Source organism: Dryobates pubescens, chromosome 13, assembly GCF_014839835.1.
Source record: "Dryobates pubescens isolate bDryPub1 chromosome 13, bDryPub1.pri, whole genome shotgun sequence".
NCBI lineage: Eukaryota > Metazoa > Chordata > Aves > Piciformes > Picidae > Dryobates > Dryobates pubescens.
In genome coordinates, this window is record NC_071624.1 from 20,049,379 (window position 1) to 20,068,152 (window position 18,774).

An 18,774-nucleotide genomic window follows, 5' to 3' on the forward strand; every position below is an offset into this window, starting at 1 on the left:
CTGCTCTGCTCTTCTGACACCCCACCTTGGGGTCCTGTGTCCAGTTCTGGCACCCCCAGCACAAGGACAGGAAACTGTTGGAGAGGGTCCAGAGGACCTGTGGGGACAGGGTGTGAGAGCTGGGGCTCTTCAGCCTGGAAAAGAGAAGGCTACAGGGAGACCTTACAACAGCCTTCCAGTACCTGAAGGGCCCCAGGAGAGCTGGGGAGGGACTTGTGACAAGGGCTGGGAGTGACAGGATGAGGGACAATGGTTTGAAACTGGAGCAGGGTAGATTTAGATTGGACATTAAGAAGAAATACTTGAAAGTGAGGTGGGCAGACTCTGGCACAGGCTGCCCAGGGAGGCTGTGGCTGCCTCCTCCCTGGAGGTGCTCAAGGCCAGGCTGGATGAGGCCCTGAGCAAGCTGTGCTGGTGGGAGGTGTCCCTGCCCATGGCAGGGGCTTGGAACTGGATGAGCTTTGTGGTCCCTTCCCACTCCAGCCTTGCTATAATGCTAGATCTCTGAAGCAGTCTCTCTGAGGGTTTCTGTCCCTCTGGGTCTCGGGGCTCTGATTGCTCTCTTCTTTGCATTTGATTTTCCATATGTAGAAGACAATTTGTCAGTTCAGCTTGCAGCCTGAGGGACTGGCCAGGAACCAGGAGGTAATTTGAGAGTCTGTTTTCAACCTTGCATTTCTTCTTTTCTTGTAGTCAAAGCCTGTGCTCTGTGACAAAGCCACAGAAGAAAGCAACCCAGTGGCCCAGAAGCTGATAACCAACACGGAGAGCGACCTGCAGCTCAGCTATGCCAAGCAGCGCCGCACCAAGAGCTCCATCCTGCTGCACAAGGAGCTGGACTCCAGGAGCAAAAAGGCTGTCAGGGACTACCTGTATCGTGTCAATGAGGCCACTGCTGTGCTCTATGCCAGGCATGTGCTGGCATCCTTGTTGGCTGAGTGGCCAGATGATGTGGCAATCAGTGAAGAAATCCTGGATCTTAGTGGCCCAGCCCACATGACATACATCCTCGACATGCTTATGCAGCTGGAGGAAAAGCAGCTGTGGGAAAAAGTAAGTGGATCTCACTGCTCCATGTGGACAGGCCCTGTGCCTGCTGCCACGAGGCTCTGCTGAGCACAGGTACTGTGCTTTCTCTTTTAAAGTAAATGGAAACTCCAAAATGGAAATGAGTTCTGAAAAGAAGCAGCTGGAATCTGTCAGTGCCTTGATGGACTGGTTTGGATAAGGGGAAAGCTGGCTCTGTGGGGTGAGCTCCAAATTGTCACTTAGGTGGCCAAGAAGGCTAGCAGCATCCTGCCTTGAATAAGCCATGGTGGGGTGGCCAGCAGGTTTGGGCAGGGATTGTCCCCTTGTACTCGGCACTTGTGAGGCCACACCAGTTCAGTTCAGGGCCCTCGCTCCGAGAAGGACACTGAGAGGCTGGAACAGGTCCAGAGAAGGGCAACAAAGCTGGGAAAGGGTTTGGAGAACAGGGCTGGGGAGGAGCAGCTAAGGGACCTTGGGGTATGTAGTGTGGAGAAGAGGAGGCTGAGGGAGACCTCATTGCTCTCTGTAGCTCCCTGAGAGGAAGCTGGAGCCAGGTAGGAGTTGGGCTCTTCTCCCAAAGAGCAAGCAATAGGATTAGAGGAGACAGCTAACGCATGCAGCATGGGCAATAAACAAGAGAAGCTGGAAGCCTTGCTGCAGCAGGGAAGTGATGATGTAGTTGCCAGCACAGAGACGTGGTGGGACAACTCACAGGACTGGAGCGCTGCAGTTGATGGCTACAGGCTCTTCAGGAGAGACAGGCAAGGAAGAAGGGGTGGAGGGGTGGCCCTGTACATCAGGGAGGCACTAGATGCCATTGAGCTGGAGATCAGGGACCATCAGGTTGAGTGCTTGTGGGTGAGAATTAGAGGGAAGGCCAACAGGGCTGACATCCTGGTTGGAGTCTGTTATAGACCACCCAACCAGGAGGAAGGTGTTGATGAAGCATTCTATAGGCAGCTTAGGGCTGTCTCAAGATCTCCTGACCTTGTTCTCATGGGTGACTTCAAGCTGCCTGACATCTGCTGGGATCTCAACACAGCAGAGAGGAGACAGTCCAGGAGGTTCTTAGAGTGCATGGAGGACAGCTTCTTATCCCAGGTGCTGCGTGAGCCTACCGGGGGCAAGGCTCTGCTTGACCTCCTCTTCACCAACAGGGAAGGGCTGGTGGGGATGTGGTGGTTGGAGGCTGTCTGGGCTCCAGTGACCAGGAGATAATTGAGTGGTCAATATGCAGCCAAGCTAAGAGGGGCAGCAAGAAGACCTCCACTCTGGACTGCCAGGGGAAGGACTACAGGTTACTTAAGGAACTGACTCAAGAAGGTTCCTTGGGAAGCAGCCCTTAAAAACAAAGGGGTCCAGCAGAGCTGGGCCTCCTTCAAGGAAGAACTCTTGAAGGCTCAGAGCAGGCTGTGCCAATGTGCTGGAGATGAGCCCCAGTGCAGACAGCCTGGATGGGCAATGAGCTTCTGAAGGAACTAAGGGGAAAAAAGAGGGTGTATCATCTTTGGAAGGAAGGGGAGGCAACCCATGAAAAGTTTAAGGATGTTGCTAGGTCATGCAGGAAGAAAATTAGGGAGGCAAAAGCCCATTTAGATCTTGTGCTGGCACTGCTGTGAAGGACAGCACAAAGTCCTTTTCTAAATACATTAATAGCAAGAGGAGAGCAAGGACAACCTCCACTCCTTGGTGGACATGGAGGGGAACCTAGTAACAAAAGATGAGGAGAAGGCAGAGGTGCTTAACACCTTCTTTGCCTCAAATTTTACTAGCAGGACAGAATGTCTTCCAGACAGCTGGCCTGCAGAGCTGGCAGAAGGAGCCAGGGAGCAGCATAGTTCCCCTGTATTCCAGGGGGAGGTAGTTAAGAGATCTCCTCAGCCACTTGGAGCCTCACAAGTCTATGGGAGCGGATGGGATCCATCCTAGGGTGCTGAGAGAGCTGGCAGATGAGCTGCCAAGCCACTCTCCATCATTTGCCACCAGTCCTGGCTCTCTGGAGAGATCCCAGATGACTGGAAGCTGGCCAAGGAGATGCCCATCCACAAGCAGGGCCAGATGGATGAGCCAGGGAATTCCAGGCCTGTCAGCCTGACCTCAGTGCCAGGCAAGGTTATGGAACAGTCATCTTGAGTGCAATCACACAGCACTTACAGGATGGCCAAGGGCTCAGGCCCAGCCAGCATGGGTTTAGGAAGGACAGGTCCTGCCTCTCCAATCTGATCTCCTTCCATGGCCAGGTGACTGCCTGGTGGATGTGGGGCAGGCTGTGGATGTGGTCTGCCTGGACTTCAGCAAGGCCTTTGACATCATCCCCCACAGCAAACTCCTGGCCAAGCTGTCAGCCCCTGGCTTGGACAGCAGCACTCTGAGCTGGGTTAGGAACTGGCTGGAGGCTGAGCCCAGAGCGTGGTGGTGAATGGTGCCACAGCCAGCTGGCAGCCAGGCACCAGTGGTGTGCCCCAGGGATCAGTGCTGGGCCCCAGCCTGTTCAGTATCTTCATTGATGATCTGGAGGAGGGCATTGAGTCCATCATCAGTAAATGTGCAGCTGACAGCAAGCTGGGGGCAGGAGTTGAGCTGTTAGAGGGTAGGAGAGCTCTGCAGAGGGACCTTGCCAGGCTGGAAAGATGGGCAGAGGAGATTGAACACATCCAAGTGCCAGGTGCTGCACATTGGCCACAGCAACCCCAGGCAGTGCTACAGGCTGGAGGCAGAGTGGCTGAGAGCATCCAGGCAGAGAGGGACCTGGGGTACTAGTAGACTGAACATGAGCCTGCAGTGTGCCCAGGTGGCCAAGAGGGCCAATGGCATCCTGGCCTGCATCAGGAACAGTGTGGCCAGCAGGAGCAGGGAAGTCACTCTGCCCCTGTACTCTGCACTGGTTAGGCCACACCTTGAGTCCTGTGTCCAGTTCTGGGCTCCTCAAATTAGGAAGGAGGTTGACTTGCTGGAATGTGTCCAGAGAAGGGCAACAAAGCTGGGGAGGGGTCTGGAGCACAGCCCTGTGAGGAGAGGCTGAGGGAGCTGGGGTTGCTTAGCCTGCAGAAGAGGAGGCTCAGGGGAGACCTTCTTGCTCTCTCCAACTCCCTGAAGGGAGGTTGTAGCCAGGTGGGGGTTGGTCTCTTCTCCCAGGCACCCAGCACCAGAACAAGAGGACACAGTCTCAGGCTGTGCCAGGGGAGGTTTAGACTCGAGGTGAGGAGAAAGTTCTTCACCGAGCGAGTAGTTCGTCATTGGGATGTGCTGCCCAGGGAGGTGGTGGAGTCACCGTCCCTGGAGGTGTTCAAGAGGGGACTGGATGTGGCACTTGGTGCCATGGTTTAGTCATGAGGTCTGTGGTGACAGGTTGGACTTTGAGGTCTCTTCCAACCTTAGGGATTCTGTGTGAAATCAAGTGCTGAGAATCCTCAGAAAAGGAATTTAAAACAAAGCAGAAGGCATTAGTCTGGTGCACTGAGCCAACAGTCTGCTCTCCTCTGGACTCCAACATGTGACCTGCCTCCCCCATATCACCCTAAAAACACAAAGAGCACAGAGTTTAGCTGGAGGAGGTCTGGAAAAGAGTGCAGGGATGGTTAAAGCATGGAACATGCTCTGCTCTTGTGAGACCCCCCACCTGCAGCACTGTGTCTACTTCTGGTGCTTCAGCACAAGAGCTGCTGGAGCAGGTGCAGAGGAGGCCAAAAAGATGATCAGAGGGATGGAGAACCTCTCCTGTGGGGACAGGCTGGGAGAGCTGGGGCTGTTCAGCCTGGAGAAGAGAAGGCTCCAGGGAGACCTCAGAGCAGCCTGAACGGAGCTGGGGAGGGGCTTTTGACAAGGGCTGGGAGTGCCAGGATGAGGAACAATGGCTTTGAGCTGGGAGAGTGAGAGTGGAGATGAGGAAGAGATTCTTGAGAGTGAATGTGGGGAGAGACTGGCACAGGCTGCCCAGGGAGGCTGTGGCTGCCTCCTGCCTGGAGGTGTTCAGGGCCAGGCTGGATGAGGCCTTGAGCAGCCTGTGCTGGTGGGAGGTGTCCCTGCCCACGGCAGGGGGCTGGAACTGGATGAGCTCTCAGGTCTCTTCCAACCCAAAGCATTCTGTGATTCTATGAACCAAGCAGTCTTCTCCATCCTGTATCTTTGCTCTGAGGGGGCAATGAGGGAGAAGGAAGGGGTAGTGTCAAGGTTGGTTCCTCTTTCTCTGTCCTCATAAAGCAGTAGGCAGCATACAAAAGCTAACAACCAGTGTGATTCACTGGTCCTCCCAGTAAGAAAACAAAGGAGTGTCAGGTTAAGGTAATAACTGGCAGGTCCAAAGCAAACCCAAAGACCTGGCTGCTGACACAGTGTCACTGCCATGGCCCCAGGGTGTTTGTGGAGGCTGAGAACATGGCAGGGTGAGCTGACAGAAGAAAAATACCCAAGTGTAGCCTTGGGCTGCTCTGCAAGCCTGTGGAGCAGGAAGGCACAGCCAGGAGCTCTGCCACATGCTGCCTTGGGGGTTGGAACTCCTATTCCCCAAAAAATCGTTTTTTGCCTGATTTGGAGATGGATCTTTTGCTGTGGTGTGAACTTTGTAGGTAGAAAGTGGCAGCTGAAGAGAGGTAACAAGTGGCTGCAAAGGCCTGGAGGAAGCCTGGGGAGGCAGGGCTCCAGCTTCAGGGCTTTGTGTGCCTTTGGGAAATAAGGAAAAAAGGGAAACTCAGGTTGTTGTGAATTCATGGATTCATAGAATGGTTGAGATTGGAAGGGACCACGGGCAGGGACACCTCCCACCAGCACAGGCTGCTCAAGGCCTCATCCAGCCTGGCCTTCAACACCTCCAGGCAGGAGGCAGCCACAGCCTCCCTGGGCAGCCTGTGCCAGAGTCTCCCCAGCCTCACTGCAAAGTTATCAGAACATAAGAAGAACAATAAATAAATGATGATGACGAGCTGCAAGACTGCACAACACATGTTTGTGTTTGTGAAGACACAGCTCTTGCATCCACTGCTTCCAGACACTGGACCCCAACCATTCCTTCCCATAGCCAGACCTGGATGTTTTGAATGCTGAACCAGTGAAATTCTATTCCAGTCCAACGCTGTAGGTGTCTGTAAAGGTGTCTGTTCTGTGTCTTCAGGTTCTTTATCTCCCTTGTTTACAGCTTTAACTGTGGATTACCCTTGCTTTGGGGAAAGAGATGTAGCTAACAGCTCTCATGCTTTTGTCAGGCAAAGACTGGAAGATCTGGCAACAGGGTAAAGTCTTCTGCACTTACGGAGAATCCGAGAGTGCTGGAGGTGGGAAGGGAGCTCCAGAGATAGAGTCCAACCCCCTGCAAAGCAGGACCACTTAGGGCAGGTCACACAGGGCTGTGTCCAGGCAGGTTTTGAAGATCTCCAGAGCAGACCTGCAGTCATCATTGGTGAACTGGGCTTGTTTAGAAGGGCAAAGAAGCTGGTGAGGGGCCTGGAGAACAGGGCTGGGGAGGAGCAGCTGAGGGAGCTGGGGGTGTTCAGCCTGGAGAAGAGGAGGCTGAGGGAGACCTCATTGCTCTCTGCAGCTCCCTGAGAGGAGGTTAGAGCCAGGTGGGAGTTGGGCTCTGCTCCCTAGGATCAGGTGATAGAAGGAGAGGAAATGACCTGAAATTGTGCCAGGGGAGGGTTGGGTTGGAGGTGAGGAACAATTTCTTTGCTGCAAGAGTGGTCAGGGATTGGAGCAGGCTGCCCAGGGACTGGGGTGGAGTCCCCATCCCTGGAGGTGTTCCATGACACATGGGGACATGATTTAGTGGCCATGATGGTACTGGGTTGATGGTTGGACTCGATCTTGAACCTCTTCTCCAACCCAATCATCTCATTCTTGCCTGTAGCTTGATTATTTCTTCCAAACTGTTGTGTGGCTGGACATGAGTCGAGCCAGTCATCACCACGTAGCTGATGAGTGTTGTTTGGGAAGGAGGTGGTACTCATGGGATGTTCTGCTTCTCCCCAGATTCTACAGAAAGTCCTGCATGGGTGCAGTGAGGGCATGCTGGGGACAATGGCACTGACAGCCTGCCAGTTCATGGAGGAGCCAGGCATGGCCGTGCAGATGCGTGAATCCAAGCACCCCTACAACAACAACACCAACTTCGAGGTCAGTTCTGCTGCTGGGCACTGCAGGGGGGCCAGGAGAAGCATCAGGGTGGGCAGAGCAGAAGTCTCACCGTGTTCCATCTCTATATCTGTGGGACTCTTGTGCTTGGAGCACCTGGGAGGTGTCTCTGCAGTCTTCTTTTGGAAAAGGTTGATGCCCCCTGCAATGCTCCAGGCTTGGGGCAGTGGCTGGAAACTGCCCAGAGGGAAAGGAGATAGCTAGTTAGTAATGAGCCAGGCTGTGTCCAGGGGGCCAAGAAGGCCACTAGCATGCTGGCTTGGATCAGCAATGGTGTGGGCAGCAGGAGCAGGGCAGGGATTGTCCTCCTGTACTGGGTGATAGTGAGGCCACTTCTTGAATCCTGGGGTCAGTTCTGGGCCTTCACACCTAGAAAGACATTCAGAGGCTGGAGCAGGTCCAGAGAAGGGCAAGGAAGCTGGGGAAGGGCCTGGAGAACAGGGCTGGGGAGGAGCAGCTGTGGGACCTGGGGGTGTTCAGTCTGGAGAAGAGGAAGCTGAGGGAGACCTCCTTGCTCTCTACAGCTCCCTGAGAGGAGGCTGCAGTGAGGTAGGGATTGAGCTCTTCTCCCAAGGAACAACTTACAGGACAAGAAGAAACTACCTTGAGTTGTCCCAGGGGCAGTTTAGGTTGGACATGAGGAACAATTTCTTCTCTAAAGCATTTGTCAAAGCCTGGCCCAGGGTGCCCAGGGCAGTGGTGGAGTCCCCAACCCTGGAGGGGTTTCAAAGCCATGGAGATGTGGTGCTGAGGGCCATGGTTTGGTGGTGACCTGGCAGTGCTTGGACTTTATGATCTTCAAGGCTTTGATTCTGTGCCTGAGGCCTTGCCCTGTAAAGAAATCTGCTCAGTCAGGCAGCTGGGTCTGGTGCTGATGAGATCCTGCAAGCATGTATGACCCAGAGGCACACTCTGCACCTGTCTGAACTCGTTTCAGGGCTTTAGTGCACAAATATCTCTACCCTTTCCTCCACTAGTCTGTTCCAGCTGGCCTGCTGCTATTAGACCCAAGCTAGGAGTGGGATCTTTTGCATGTGTTTCTCATTTGGGACCCTCTTCTGCAGCCACAAACCATTCTGAGTTTCCCTTTTTTGGTAGTTAAACAACTACTACATGTTCTGAGGGAGTTTGGAAGGTAACTACTGCCTCTGGGCAGCCCTGGCATTTTTGAGGGTCCGGCCGCTCTAAGGCTTCTGATTTTGATGATTAAAACTGCACCTAAACCTTTGGGTTCAGGCTGTGACATCAACATCAGCCACAAATCATGATCTCAGAACACCAAAGCCTTGTTAGCAGCTACTGCTGCATGCTCCCAGCTAATGCAAACAGCAGGCCATGCAGTGCTTGGGGTCACTAGCAGTTGCAGAGGGTGTGCTTTTCTCCCACAGAGATGCGTTAATACAGACCCACATAGCTCCTGAGGTTGAAATCACCAAGTCCAACCATTCCCCCAGAGCTCACAATGCCACCACTGCTGCTAAGACACCACCACTAAAACACGTTCCCTCAGCACCACATCCATGCAGCTGCTGAACACCCACAGGGATGGGGACTCCAGCAGTGCCCTGGGCAGCCTGGGCCAGTGCCTGAGAAGCCTTGCAGGGAAGGAGTTGTTCCTGCTCTTCACTAGACCTCCTTTTTTTTCATATGGTGAAAATAGCTTCTTGGTGGCACAGTGCTGCAGCATCCAGAGGTGATGTGTTTATTTCCCAGGACAAAGTTCACATTCCAGGTGCTATCTACCTCTCAATCAAGTTTGACTCTCAGTGTAACACAGAGGAAGGCTGTGATGAGCTGCTGATGGCCAGCAGCAGTGACTTCCAGCAGGATCGGCACAGCTTCAGTGGCTCACCACAGAAGTGGAATGACTTTGAGCTGCCAGGTGAGTCTGCAGTGTCCCCAAGTGCTGATGTGTGGGATGTTGCTGCTTCTGGAACTTGAGAGGAGCTCCTGAAAGATGAGAGTTAAATGTGGATGCCCATGAGATACTGGGGCAAGAGAAGGATGCTCCACATCTGTTTGTTGTGAGGTGCTGCTCAATTCTGTGATTCAGAGCCCAGGAGCAGGCTGCCCAGAGAGGTTGTGGAGCCTCCTTCTCTGGAGAGCTTCCAAAGCCACCAGGACACTGATCCTAGGCAAGCTGCTGTGGGTGCCCTGCTTTAGCAGGGGGTTGGACTGGATCATCTCCAGAGGTCCCTACAACCCCCACCATGCTGGGGTTCTGTTTCTTTAACAACTTCCTTATCTCTTGCTCTGTTTGACCTTTTTTTCCCATGCCTCACTCAAAGCAGGCACTTAGCTACTGGAAACTAAGTTTGATCTTGATTCTGTTCCAAGCCAGTCCTTGCCCTGCACGATACTCGCTGACATTGTTTCTGCCTTGCTTTGCTTTCCACAGGAAGCACATTTTTTCTATCAAAACAAAAGAAACAGCCAGGCTTATCTCCTGCCTCTGTGCTCCACCAGTGCTCAGACAGAGCCTGTGCCAGTGCCTTGGCTCCACTTAGTGCTGCAGAGCACAGCTGAACAGAAATCAGGCATTTGACTGACAGCTTCAATCCACAGGGGTTTGATAATGCTCAAACATCCACTCTGCTCTGGTGAGACCTCACCTGGAGTACCCACAAGACAGGCATGGACCTGATGGAGCAAGTCCAGAAGGGGCCAAAATGATGGTCAGAGAGCTGGAGAACCTCAGCTATGGGGACAGGCTGAAAGAATTCAGGCTGTTCAACCTGGAGTGGAGAAGGCTCCAGGGACTCCTTAGAGCTGCATTTCAATACCAGAATGGCTGGGGAGGGACTGTTCAGAAAGGCCTGTAGAGATAGGATGAGAGGCAATGCTTTGAAAGTGGAGCAGGGCAGATTGAGGTTGGACATGAGGAGGAAGCTCTGCACATTGAGGATGGTGAGACACTGCAACAGGTTGATGTGGCCCTAGGGCAGCCTGATCTAGTTGGAGGTGTCCCTGCTGACTGCAGAGGGGTTGGACAGGATGACCTTTGAGGGTTCCTTCCAACTCAAAGCAATCTGTGAACACTGTGGCAAATGGCAGTGAGCTGAAGGACCTCACAGTCCCATCCTTCTTCTGTCAGGGTGTTTTAACCCACTTACCAACACAGGTAACTTTTCACTTTGAGTCCTGTCAGTAGCTGTACATAGATTCAGGAATTCTCTTAGCAGAAGAGTTTGGGTTGTAAGGTGCACATTAGAAACGTGCCCTCTCAAGACATGTTTTTGATTTTTATGACCACCTCTCTGTCCTCCTTTTCCTCCCAAATACCTGCAGAGGTTTGTCAAGAAACTGAACTATGAGGCCCATTGTTTTGGAGCAGCCTTGGCTATGAAACTTGAGTTTCACCTTCTGACACTTCATTTCCAGACGAGGCTGTTTGGATTTGGGCTTTTTACCTGGACAGGCTGCAGAGCTGGGCAGAGGGAACCTCAGGAAGGTCACCAAGGGCAAGGGCAGGGTCCTGCCCCTGGGGAGGAACAACCTCCTGCAGCAGGACAGCTGAGGGGGGACCTGCTGGGAAGCAGCTCCAAGGAGAAGGAGCTGGGAGTGCTGTTGGACAACAAGGTCCCCATGAGGCAGCAATGTGCCCTGGGGGCCAAGAAGGCCAAAGGGGTCCTGGGGTGCATGGAGAAGAGTGTGGCCAGCAGGGCAAGGGAGGTGGTTCTCTTCCTCTACTCTGCCCTAGGGAGGCCACATCTGGAGTGCTGGGTCTATGTCTGTGCTCCCTAGTTCAAGAGAGACAGAGAACTGCTGGAGAGAGTCCAGGGGAGGCTGCAAAGCTGCTGAGGGGCCTGGAGCAGCTCTGGGAGCAGCAAAGGCTGAGAGCCCTGGGGCTGAGAGCCTGCAGAAGAGCAGCCCCAGAGGGGAGCTGAGCAATGCTCAGCAAGAGCTAAAGGCTGGGGGAGCAAGAGGCTGGGGCCAGACTCTGCTCAGTGGTGCCCAGGGACAGGCCAAGGGGCAATGGGCACAGCCTGGACCCCAGGAGGTTGGATGTGAAGAGGAGGAGAAAGTTGTTTGGTGTGAGGGTGCTGGAGGCCTGGAGCAGGCTGCCCAGAGAGGCTGTGGAGTGTCCTGGTGTGGAGAGTTTCTTTAGGTGACCCTGCCTTGGCAAGAATTTTGGACTCTATTTAGAGGTCCCTTCCAACCTCTACTGTTCAGGAACTCTTTGATTCTTCTGTGTAGTCGAGACATGATCCTGGAAAATCTTTCTGATGTGGATACATTCAGCCTCCTGCTTGTCATAGCTCCGTACGTGTCGAGGTATCAGCAATCCAAGATCCCCGCTCTGTAATGCTGACATTTGGGATTCATTTCTACCAAACTTGCCATTTCAGTTGTGTTTGTGACAGCAAAACTCCCTCCCAAGGTGGTAACCTGGATTTTCCTTCCTTCTCTTGCACACAGGAGACACTCTCTATTACAGGTTCACTTCTGACATGAGTAACACCGAGTGGGGTTACAAGTTTACAGTGACTGCGGGACATCTGGGGAGGTTCCAGACAGGTAAGCAAGCTCAGAAGGTGTTCAAAGGACTTTGGGGACTCATTTGACTTGTGCTTATCCCTTTGCTTTTTTTGACTTAGAACTTGCTTTCTCCAGAGTTTTGGAGTTTGATTAATTTGCTCAAGTTCAAAGTAGACTGATACATGTCTGTGCTGGAAATTCCTTCGGAGAGCCTTGGACCCCCAATCCCAGCGATGCCCTTTGCATTCAAAGCCTCATTCTGTGGCAGTCATCACACTCAGGATTTAGTCAGCACTCTAACTGGCACCAGAAATCCTGATAATTGTGGGTTTGGAAAGTAGTCATCCATTCAAACAGGCTGGTTCTGGATCCTGAGCTCTAGGCAGAGCTGGGAAGGTTTTGTTAGAGTTTCAGTGAAGTTGAGGCTTGAGGCTGGTGGGTGCTAGGCAATCAGCAAACCTCTGCTGCAGGTCACAGAGCAGGTTTGGTTTGCCATTATTTGGGCAAAACTTTAATTTCAGCTAATATTCTTCCTGATTTTCATCTCAAGTTTTCATGGAATCATTCAGGTTGGAATGGAGCCCTGGGATCATCACTTTCAACCACTGACCTGTTCTGTAACGCTCACCTCTAAACCATAGCCCCAAGCACTGCATCTAAACCACCTTGAAACACCCCCAGGGATGGGGACTCGGCCACCTCCCTGGGCAGCCTGGTCCAATGTCTGACTGCTCTTCCTGGGGAAGAGTTGTGCTGTCAGGATGTCATCTGGAGTGATCTCAGAGTTTTCTTTGGTGTTTCCTTTGCTAATTTCTTGCTTGCCAGAGCAAGAGGTGAGGCATCATTGAGGCATTGGAACAGCCTGCCCAGGGAGGTGGCTGAGTCCCCATCCCTGGAGGTGTTCAAAACCCAAACAAATGTGGCACTTCAAGGCATGGTCCAGAGGCCACGGAGGTGCTGGGTGGGAGATTGGATGTCTTGCAGATCTTTCCCAACCTTGACAACTCTAAGGATACTTAATGTATAGAGAGGAGAAGATTGAACCTAGGACCAGAATAGCTTCCTACACAGTCACAGCTGTTTGAATTTCCTTTCTTTGCAGGGTTTGAAATTCTGAAGCAGATGCTGTCTGAGGAAAGGGTTGTTCCTCACCTCCCCCTGGCCAGAATCTGGGAGTGGCAGGTGGGGGTAGCCTGCCGCCAGACCGGCCACCAGCGGCTGAAGGCCATCCATTTGCTCTTGAAGATAGTGCAGTGCAGCACCCAGAGGTAAGGGCACCCTGCTGGCTTCTGCACTAAGAGGCAAAGAGCAAGAGAAGAAAAAGGTGACAAGGCAGAAAATCATGATGTGCTTCCAAGAAGGTGCTGGATTCTCCTACCTTGGACAGTTTGAAGACAGCTTGACAGGGTGCTGGGCCACCTTGTTTTAACCACACTGAGCCAGAAAGGTTGGAGCAGATGATCCTTGGGTCTCTTCCAACCTGGCATTCTGGGATTCTGATTCTGTGAAAGAGGTGTTACACAGAATCCCAGTGTGGTGGGCTTTGGAAGGAACCTCCAGAGATCATCCAGTCTAACCCTCCTGCTAAATCACAGTCACCCACAGCAGGTTGCACAGAATTTGCTTTGTGATGCAATTTACAGTGTTTGGAGGGCAGAAAATTGTTGTCAGGGGCTTTCTTTAGGATATCTTCTCTTCTTTCTTGGCTTTTAAAAAGGAGTCATTGAGTTGAAATGCTGTAAAGAAAAAAAAACCCAACACTCTGAAACAGAACAAAAAATGAATTTCCTTTCTGTGAGGAGCAAAGGCTGAGAGCCCTGGGGCTGAGAGCCTGCAGAAGAGCAGCCCCAGAGGGCAGCTGAGCAATGCTCAGCAAGAGCTAAAGGAGCTGTGGGGGGCAGGAGGCTGGGGCCAGACTCTGCTCAGTGGTGCCCAGGGACAGCACAAGGGGCAATGGGCACAGACTGTGCCCTGTTTGCATAGCCTGTTATTCAGACTTGACAGTCTGAGGAGAGGATGGAGTCATGCAGTGGTGGAATGCTGCTCTGGCTCTCTATAAAGCAAAGAACTGTTCAGTTGTTGTTTGTTGTTCCACCACTCAGCCTGCAAGGCAGTTGTAGAAGAGCTAAGTGTAGGCATGCTTAGGTATGCCAGGGGTGTTCCTTAGGAAAATCCACACTCAGACACTGAGCTGTTGTAGTGCTGTGCAAATGGGCCCAGTCCCAGGAACTCCACAGAAATGGTAGAAACTGGAATGCTGGGAAGCTGACACAGTTCATTTGTCACAGAATCATAGTACCAGAGGCTGGAAGGGAGCTCCAGACATCAAGTCCAACTCCCCCTGCCAAAGCAGGATCAGCTAAGACAGGTCACACAGGCACACACCCAGGTGGGTTTGGAAAGTCTCCAGAGAAGGAGACTCCACAACCTCTCTGAGCAGCCTGCTCCAGGCCTCCAGCACCTTACCATAGAAGTTGCTCCTCATGTTGAGGTGGAACCTCCTGGGTTCCAGCTTGAGCCATTTTTTCCTTGTCCTGTCACTGGGCACCACCACAAAGAGCCTGGCCCCTTCCTCCTGACACCCACTCCTCAGCTGTTTATAGACATTGATCAGATCTCCTCTCAGCCTACTCTCCAGACTCAACTGCCCCTTTTCAGTTCAGGACCTTGAGCATCCTAGCCCACATCCTCATGCTGGGCTTGCAGTTTGCAAACTGGAGATACATTGCAGCCTGGCCAAAGAGGACCATGGCTGGAGGGTTCCAGTCATGGAGGTTGTGGTGTCCCCTCCCTGGAGGTGTTCAAGGCCAGGCTGGATGAGGCCTTGAGCAACCTGGGCTGGTGGGAGGTGTCCCTGCCCATGGCCAGGGGCTGGAACTGGGTGATCTTTAAAGTCCCTTCCAACCCAAACCCTTCCATGATTCTATTCACACTTGACTCTGCAAATTTTAGATGCACAGATCTGCATCCAAGTCTGGAAAACCTGATTTTGGTATGACTTGGAATCATAGATTTATTATATTTTTAGGTTCCCTTAGTTTTCTTCACCAGCAAACATTTGCTTTGTCATATGGACAGCAAATGGAATTGCTGGAAGATGAAGTCTCTACTCTCTACCATGCTGCATATTTTCCTCATGTTAATCTGATGACAGATTCTGAGATTGAGTTTCCCTGGCTTTCCCCCTGACTGAATGACATTTGTCATCCTGTCTGCCTGATAAGTGATGTTTGGGTTAGCTGGCCTGAGCTCAGGAGTAGGCAGGAGGCAGGCTTGGGGCTCTTTGTGAAGCTAGATACAGTCATTTTTGTCTGCTGTGTGGTGGTGCTGTGGCTCGGGGTTGTGCCATTCCCAGAGCATTTAGCACAGTCAGGTCTCCAGGTACTTCCAAGGCCTCATTTCAGGAGCCTGCTGTTTTGTGGAAGTCATTTAGACACGTTCATGGATATGAGGTTTGCTCCTCTCTGATGGTCCAGAATGAAGTTTATTGTGCTGAAACATTTGGCTGGGTGTAGATGTTAAAATAGAACCATAGAGTCACAGAATGATTGGGATTGGGTAGGACCTCAAAGCTCATCCAGTGCCAACCCCCTGCCATGGGCAGGGACACTTCCCACCAGCACAGGCTGCTGAGGGCCTCATCCAGCCTGGCCTTGAACACCTCCAGTCAGAAAGCAGCCACAGCCTCCCTGGGCAACCTGTGCCAGAGTCTGCCCAGCCTCACTGGAAAGAATTTCTCATCTCCAGTCCCAATCTGTCCTCAAGCTTCAATCCACTGTCTCTCATCCCATGCCCTTGGCTAAGCCTTGTGTTTCTTCCCTGGTACATCTGTCAGAACTCTGGTTCTGTTTCTTCTTCCCTCCCAGGAGCAGGAGCAGGTAGAGGTTGCTCACTGTCTCATCACTGTTTCATTCAAATTCTGGTGTGGTTTTTTTCTCAGGGACTGTGACCTCACCTTGTTGAAGCCACTTTGGCAGCTTTTCACCCATATGGAAAACAACTTGTGTCACGACATGGCCAAGCCTGGCATTCTCCTTCCTCTCCATCGTGCGCTGGCAGAGCTCTTCTTCGTGACAGAAAACAGAGTTGCCGTAAGCACTTCCTGAGGGTTTGGCCACCTTCTCTGCAGGGCTGGGAGCTAAAACAGTGCAATTTGCCTTCATCTTAGCAAAGTTCCTCAGAGCTTTGGAAACATTCAGTGCTCCACAATCATTAACATCTTCATCTTGTGGAGTCTAATAGGGCAAGCTCTGGCTTTCGGCAGCAGGGGAACTTAAGTAATAGTCCTGACTTTTCCTTGTGCAGTGAAGGCATTAGGCCCTGCAGCCACTCTTTGATCTGAGAGCAATGCTGATTTCATCATTAATTCAGAGCTATTTGAATGTGGTTTTCCTTGAGTTGATTTTGAGCATTCCACATGAACAGTCTCTACTGAACCGCTCCCTGTGGTCACCAACTGTGCCCAGGAGAGACTCGTGTGCAGCTCTGGTGCCTTTGGTTCTTGCTGTAATCATCAGCATTTGAATCTTAATTAGAGGGATGGCATCTGTGCTGGAAATGTTGATGCTCATTGAATGCTTTCTGGCTGCAGGAGCTTGGAACTCTACAGGAGTATTTGCTTGCCTTAAATACTGAAGATCATCTTCATCGCTGTACAGCACAGGTAAGGAGGTTGCACAGCCCCACAGTGTGGGCTTTGGTCGTGTTTTTTCTGGCAGAGACAGTCACAGAGTAGCAGGAGTTGAAAGGACCTCTGGATATCCAACTGCCCTGCTGAAGCAGGGCACCCACAGCAGTTTGCCCAGGGTCACAATCGCGGGGGGGTTTTGGAAGCTCTGCACACAAGGACACTCCACAGCCTCTCTGGGCAGCCTGCTCCAGGCCTCCAGCACCCTCACACCAAACAACTTTCTCCTCCTGGCCAGATGGAACCTTGTGGGTTCCACTGTGTGCCCATTGCACCTTGTCCTGTCACTGGGTACTACTGAGCAAAGCCTGGTCCCATCCTCCTGACACCCACCCTTGAAGCATTGAAGAGACCCCCTTCAGGCTGCTCTTCTCCAGGCTAAACAGCCTAAATTTTCTCAGCCTTTCCTCATCAGAGACGTTCCAGTCCCCTCCTCCTCCTCGTAGCCCTAGGTAGAACCAAGATCTATTTGTGTTTAGTTTCACAGGAGGGTGTCTTTGCAGCTTTGAACTGGGGAGGATCTTGGGTGTGAGTTTTTGTTTTTCCTTCTCTCTTCCAGGCCCTGAGGAACATTGCTGCTATCAGCCTTGCCATTAACTACCCCAACAAATCAACAGCTTTCTGGAATGTCTAATACTGGCTCAGGCCGGAGTGCATGGGATAGAGTAGTTTGTCCATAGGAACCTCAGAACAAACATCTTAACTCCCTTCAGCATCATGAGCACTCTGCAGCCTTCCTTCCTTCCACCTTGATGTAGAATTTATACCACTCAAAGCTCACTTCAGTGAAAAAAGCACATCCTGAAGCAGCTCACTTGTCGCCTACAGTCATGTGTACACTATTGTAGCATGTTAGAGTAAATAGCAAGAGTTTCTTTTGTATCCAGAGGAAGTAAACTCCAGAAGGTAGCTGGAGGGTGAGGATGGAAGGCCCCCAGCGTTGCTGTCAGCTGTTCCCCAGCAAACTTTGGTTGATGGAATGTGACAGCTTGGAAAGTGCTGCTGGACTCGGAGCGATGCCATCAGCAGCATCTCCAAGGTGTCACTGGAGTGGAACAGGCCAAGCAGAGCTGCTGGGCTGAGGCAGAAGTGGGCCACACTTCAGTCCTGGCATATTGCTTTTGCTTTTGAAGGCTGCTACCCAAGAGAAAGAACTTGAGTCCTTACCAAGCTACAGGTTATAAACCAAATGCCAGTTAAAGGATTCCAGTTTCAGAGCATCCTCGTGCAAGATGTTCCTCCTGTTCTCTGATCCCATCAGCTGGAGCATCTTTTCTGACCTTTCTTTATCTCCAATGTGTTGTTCTAGAGAGTCCATTAGGGCAGAGGGCTTCCCTTCATGGAGCAGGGCTGATGGGAAGAGCTGAGGAATTTCCATGCTTCTTGAATACATCTTGACAAGAAATGATCCATGAAGCCTTTCTTTTCCTTTGAATTACTTCAACACCAGCTCTTGGCAGTGCTGAGAACCTGGAGTCCCAGCATTCAGCATGGGGGTTAATGCTCAGTCCAGCCTGATCTGAGAGAGCAATACCAATGCTCCTCTGAGTGAGCAGGGAATGGTTGCAGCCCTGTGCTGAAGTCAGTTGGCTTTCTTCCTGCTCAGCTGCACTGGGGCTTCCCTTTCAAAGAGTTCAGAAGAACCTGGAAGGATTTGGGGGTGCATTTTGTATGCATGCAGGGTGGAGAGCTGGGCCTGTCCACTACGAGTTTGAATGCTCATTATTTTCTCCTTCCCTTGCTCACCCTGGCATTAAGATACAAAAAAGGCTCCCAGGAGCCTGAGTAGTGTGAACACAGTGGCTCTGTCAGGAGGGAATGTGCTTGCTGACCTCTCGTGGTCCAAAGTTCAGTGGTGCCTAGCTCACAACGTGCAGCATGCACAGGAGCCCCATTCTGGGAGATGCTCTCTGAGCTGAAGGACCTGTCAGCTGCACCTGAAGTTTTGAAGGTGGTCAGATCTCCCTCTGAGAGGGAAAAGTGCAGTTATAGATGCCCCAAGTTTTGGATGGCCTCTAGTGCTGTAGTTCAAGATGTTTGGACTTCTGCTCAGCCAGGTGAGCGCAAAGGGAATGCTGCTTCAGGGCCTGAATTGGAATCAGGATGTGATTGTCCTGAAAGACTTCAAACTGAAAGCCAAGAAGCACCATGCTGAAGCCATTGCCTTCAGGAGTGGAGTGGCCCTGTCAGCAAATGAGAAGGCCAAAATTCGGGGTGGGAAAAAAAGTGCTATTTAACTAAGACTGAAAGGAGGTGGAGAGAGACTGCTCTGAAAGCCTTCTATGAGCATCCTGCAGGTGGAAGTCAAAGCCCTTCATCCTTCCTGAACCGGATCATGATGGGAAGGGAAGTGGGCTCATCTCTGACCCATGGATCCATTTGTTCCCCCATCCAAGTAACCTCTCTGAGTTTTCAGGGATCCCTGAAGAGCCATTTCATACATTCTAATAGCATGA

At 51.9% G+C, this 18,774-nt stretch overlaps 1 protein-coding gene across 1 annotated transcript in view; it reads left to right on the top strand.

Moving 5' to 3' along the window:
* ZZEF1 (zinc finger ZZ-type and EF-hand domain containing 1) overlaps positions 1–18,162 on the top strand; it is an 88,307-nt gene extending 70,145 nt beyond the window's left edge. Inside the window, exons 48-55 of the mRNA XM_054167015.1 lie at positions 694–1,053; positions 6,991–7,134; positions 8,866–9,034; positions 11,572–11,670; positions 12,734–12,899; positions 15,572–15,722; positions 16,223–16,294; positions 16,878–18,162. Coding sequence (XP_054022990.1) covers positions 694–1,053; positions 6,991–7,134; positions 8,866–9,034; positions 11,572–11,670; positions 12,734–12,899; positions 15,572–15,722; positions 16,223–16,294; positions 16,878–16,952 — 1,236 coding nt within the window. The 3' untranslated portion in view covers positions 16,953–18,162. The remainder of the gene's footprint in view (positions 1–693; positions 1,054–6,990; positions 7,135–8,865; positions 9,035–11,571; positions 11,671–12,733; positions 12,900–15,571; positions 15,723–16,222; positions 16,295–16,877) is intronic.
* Positions 18,163–18,774: the final 612 nt, after the last annotated feature.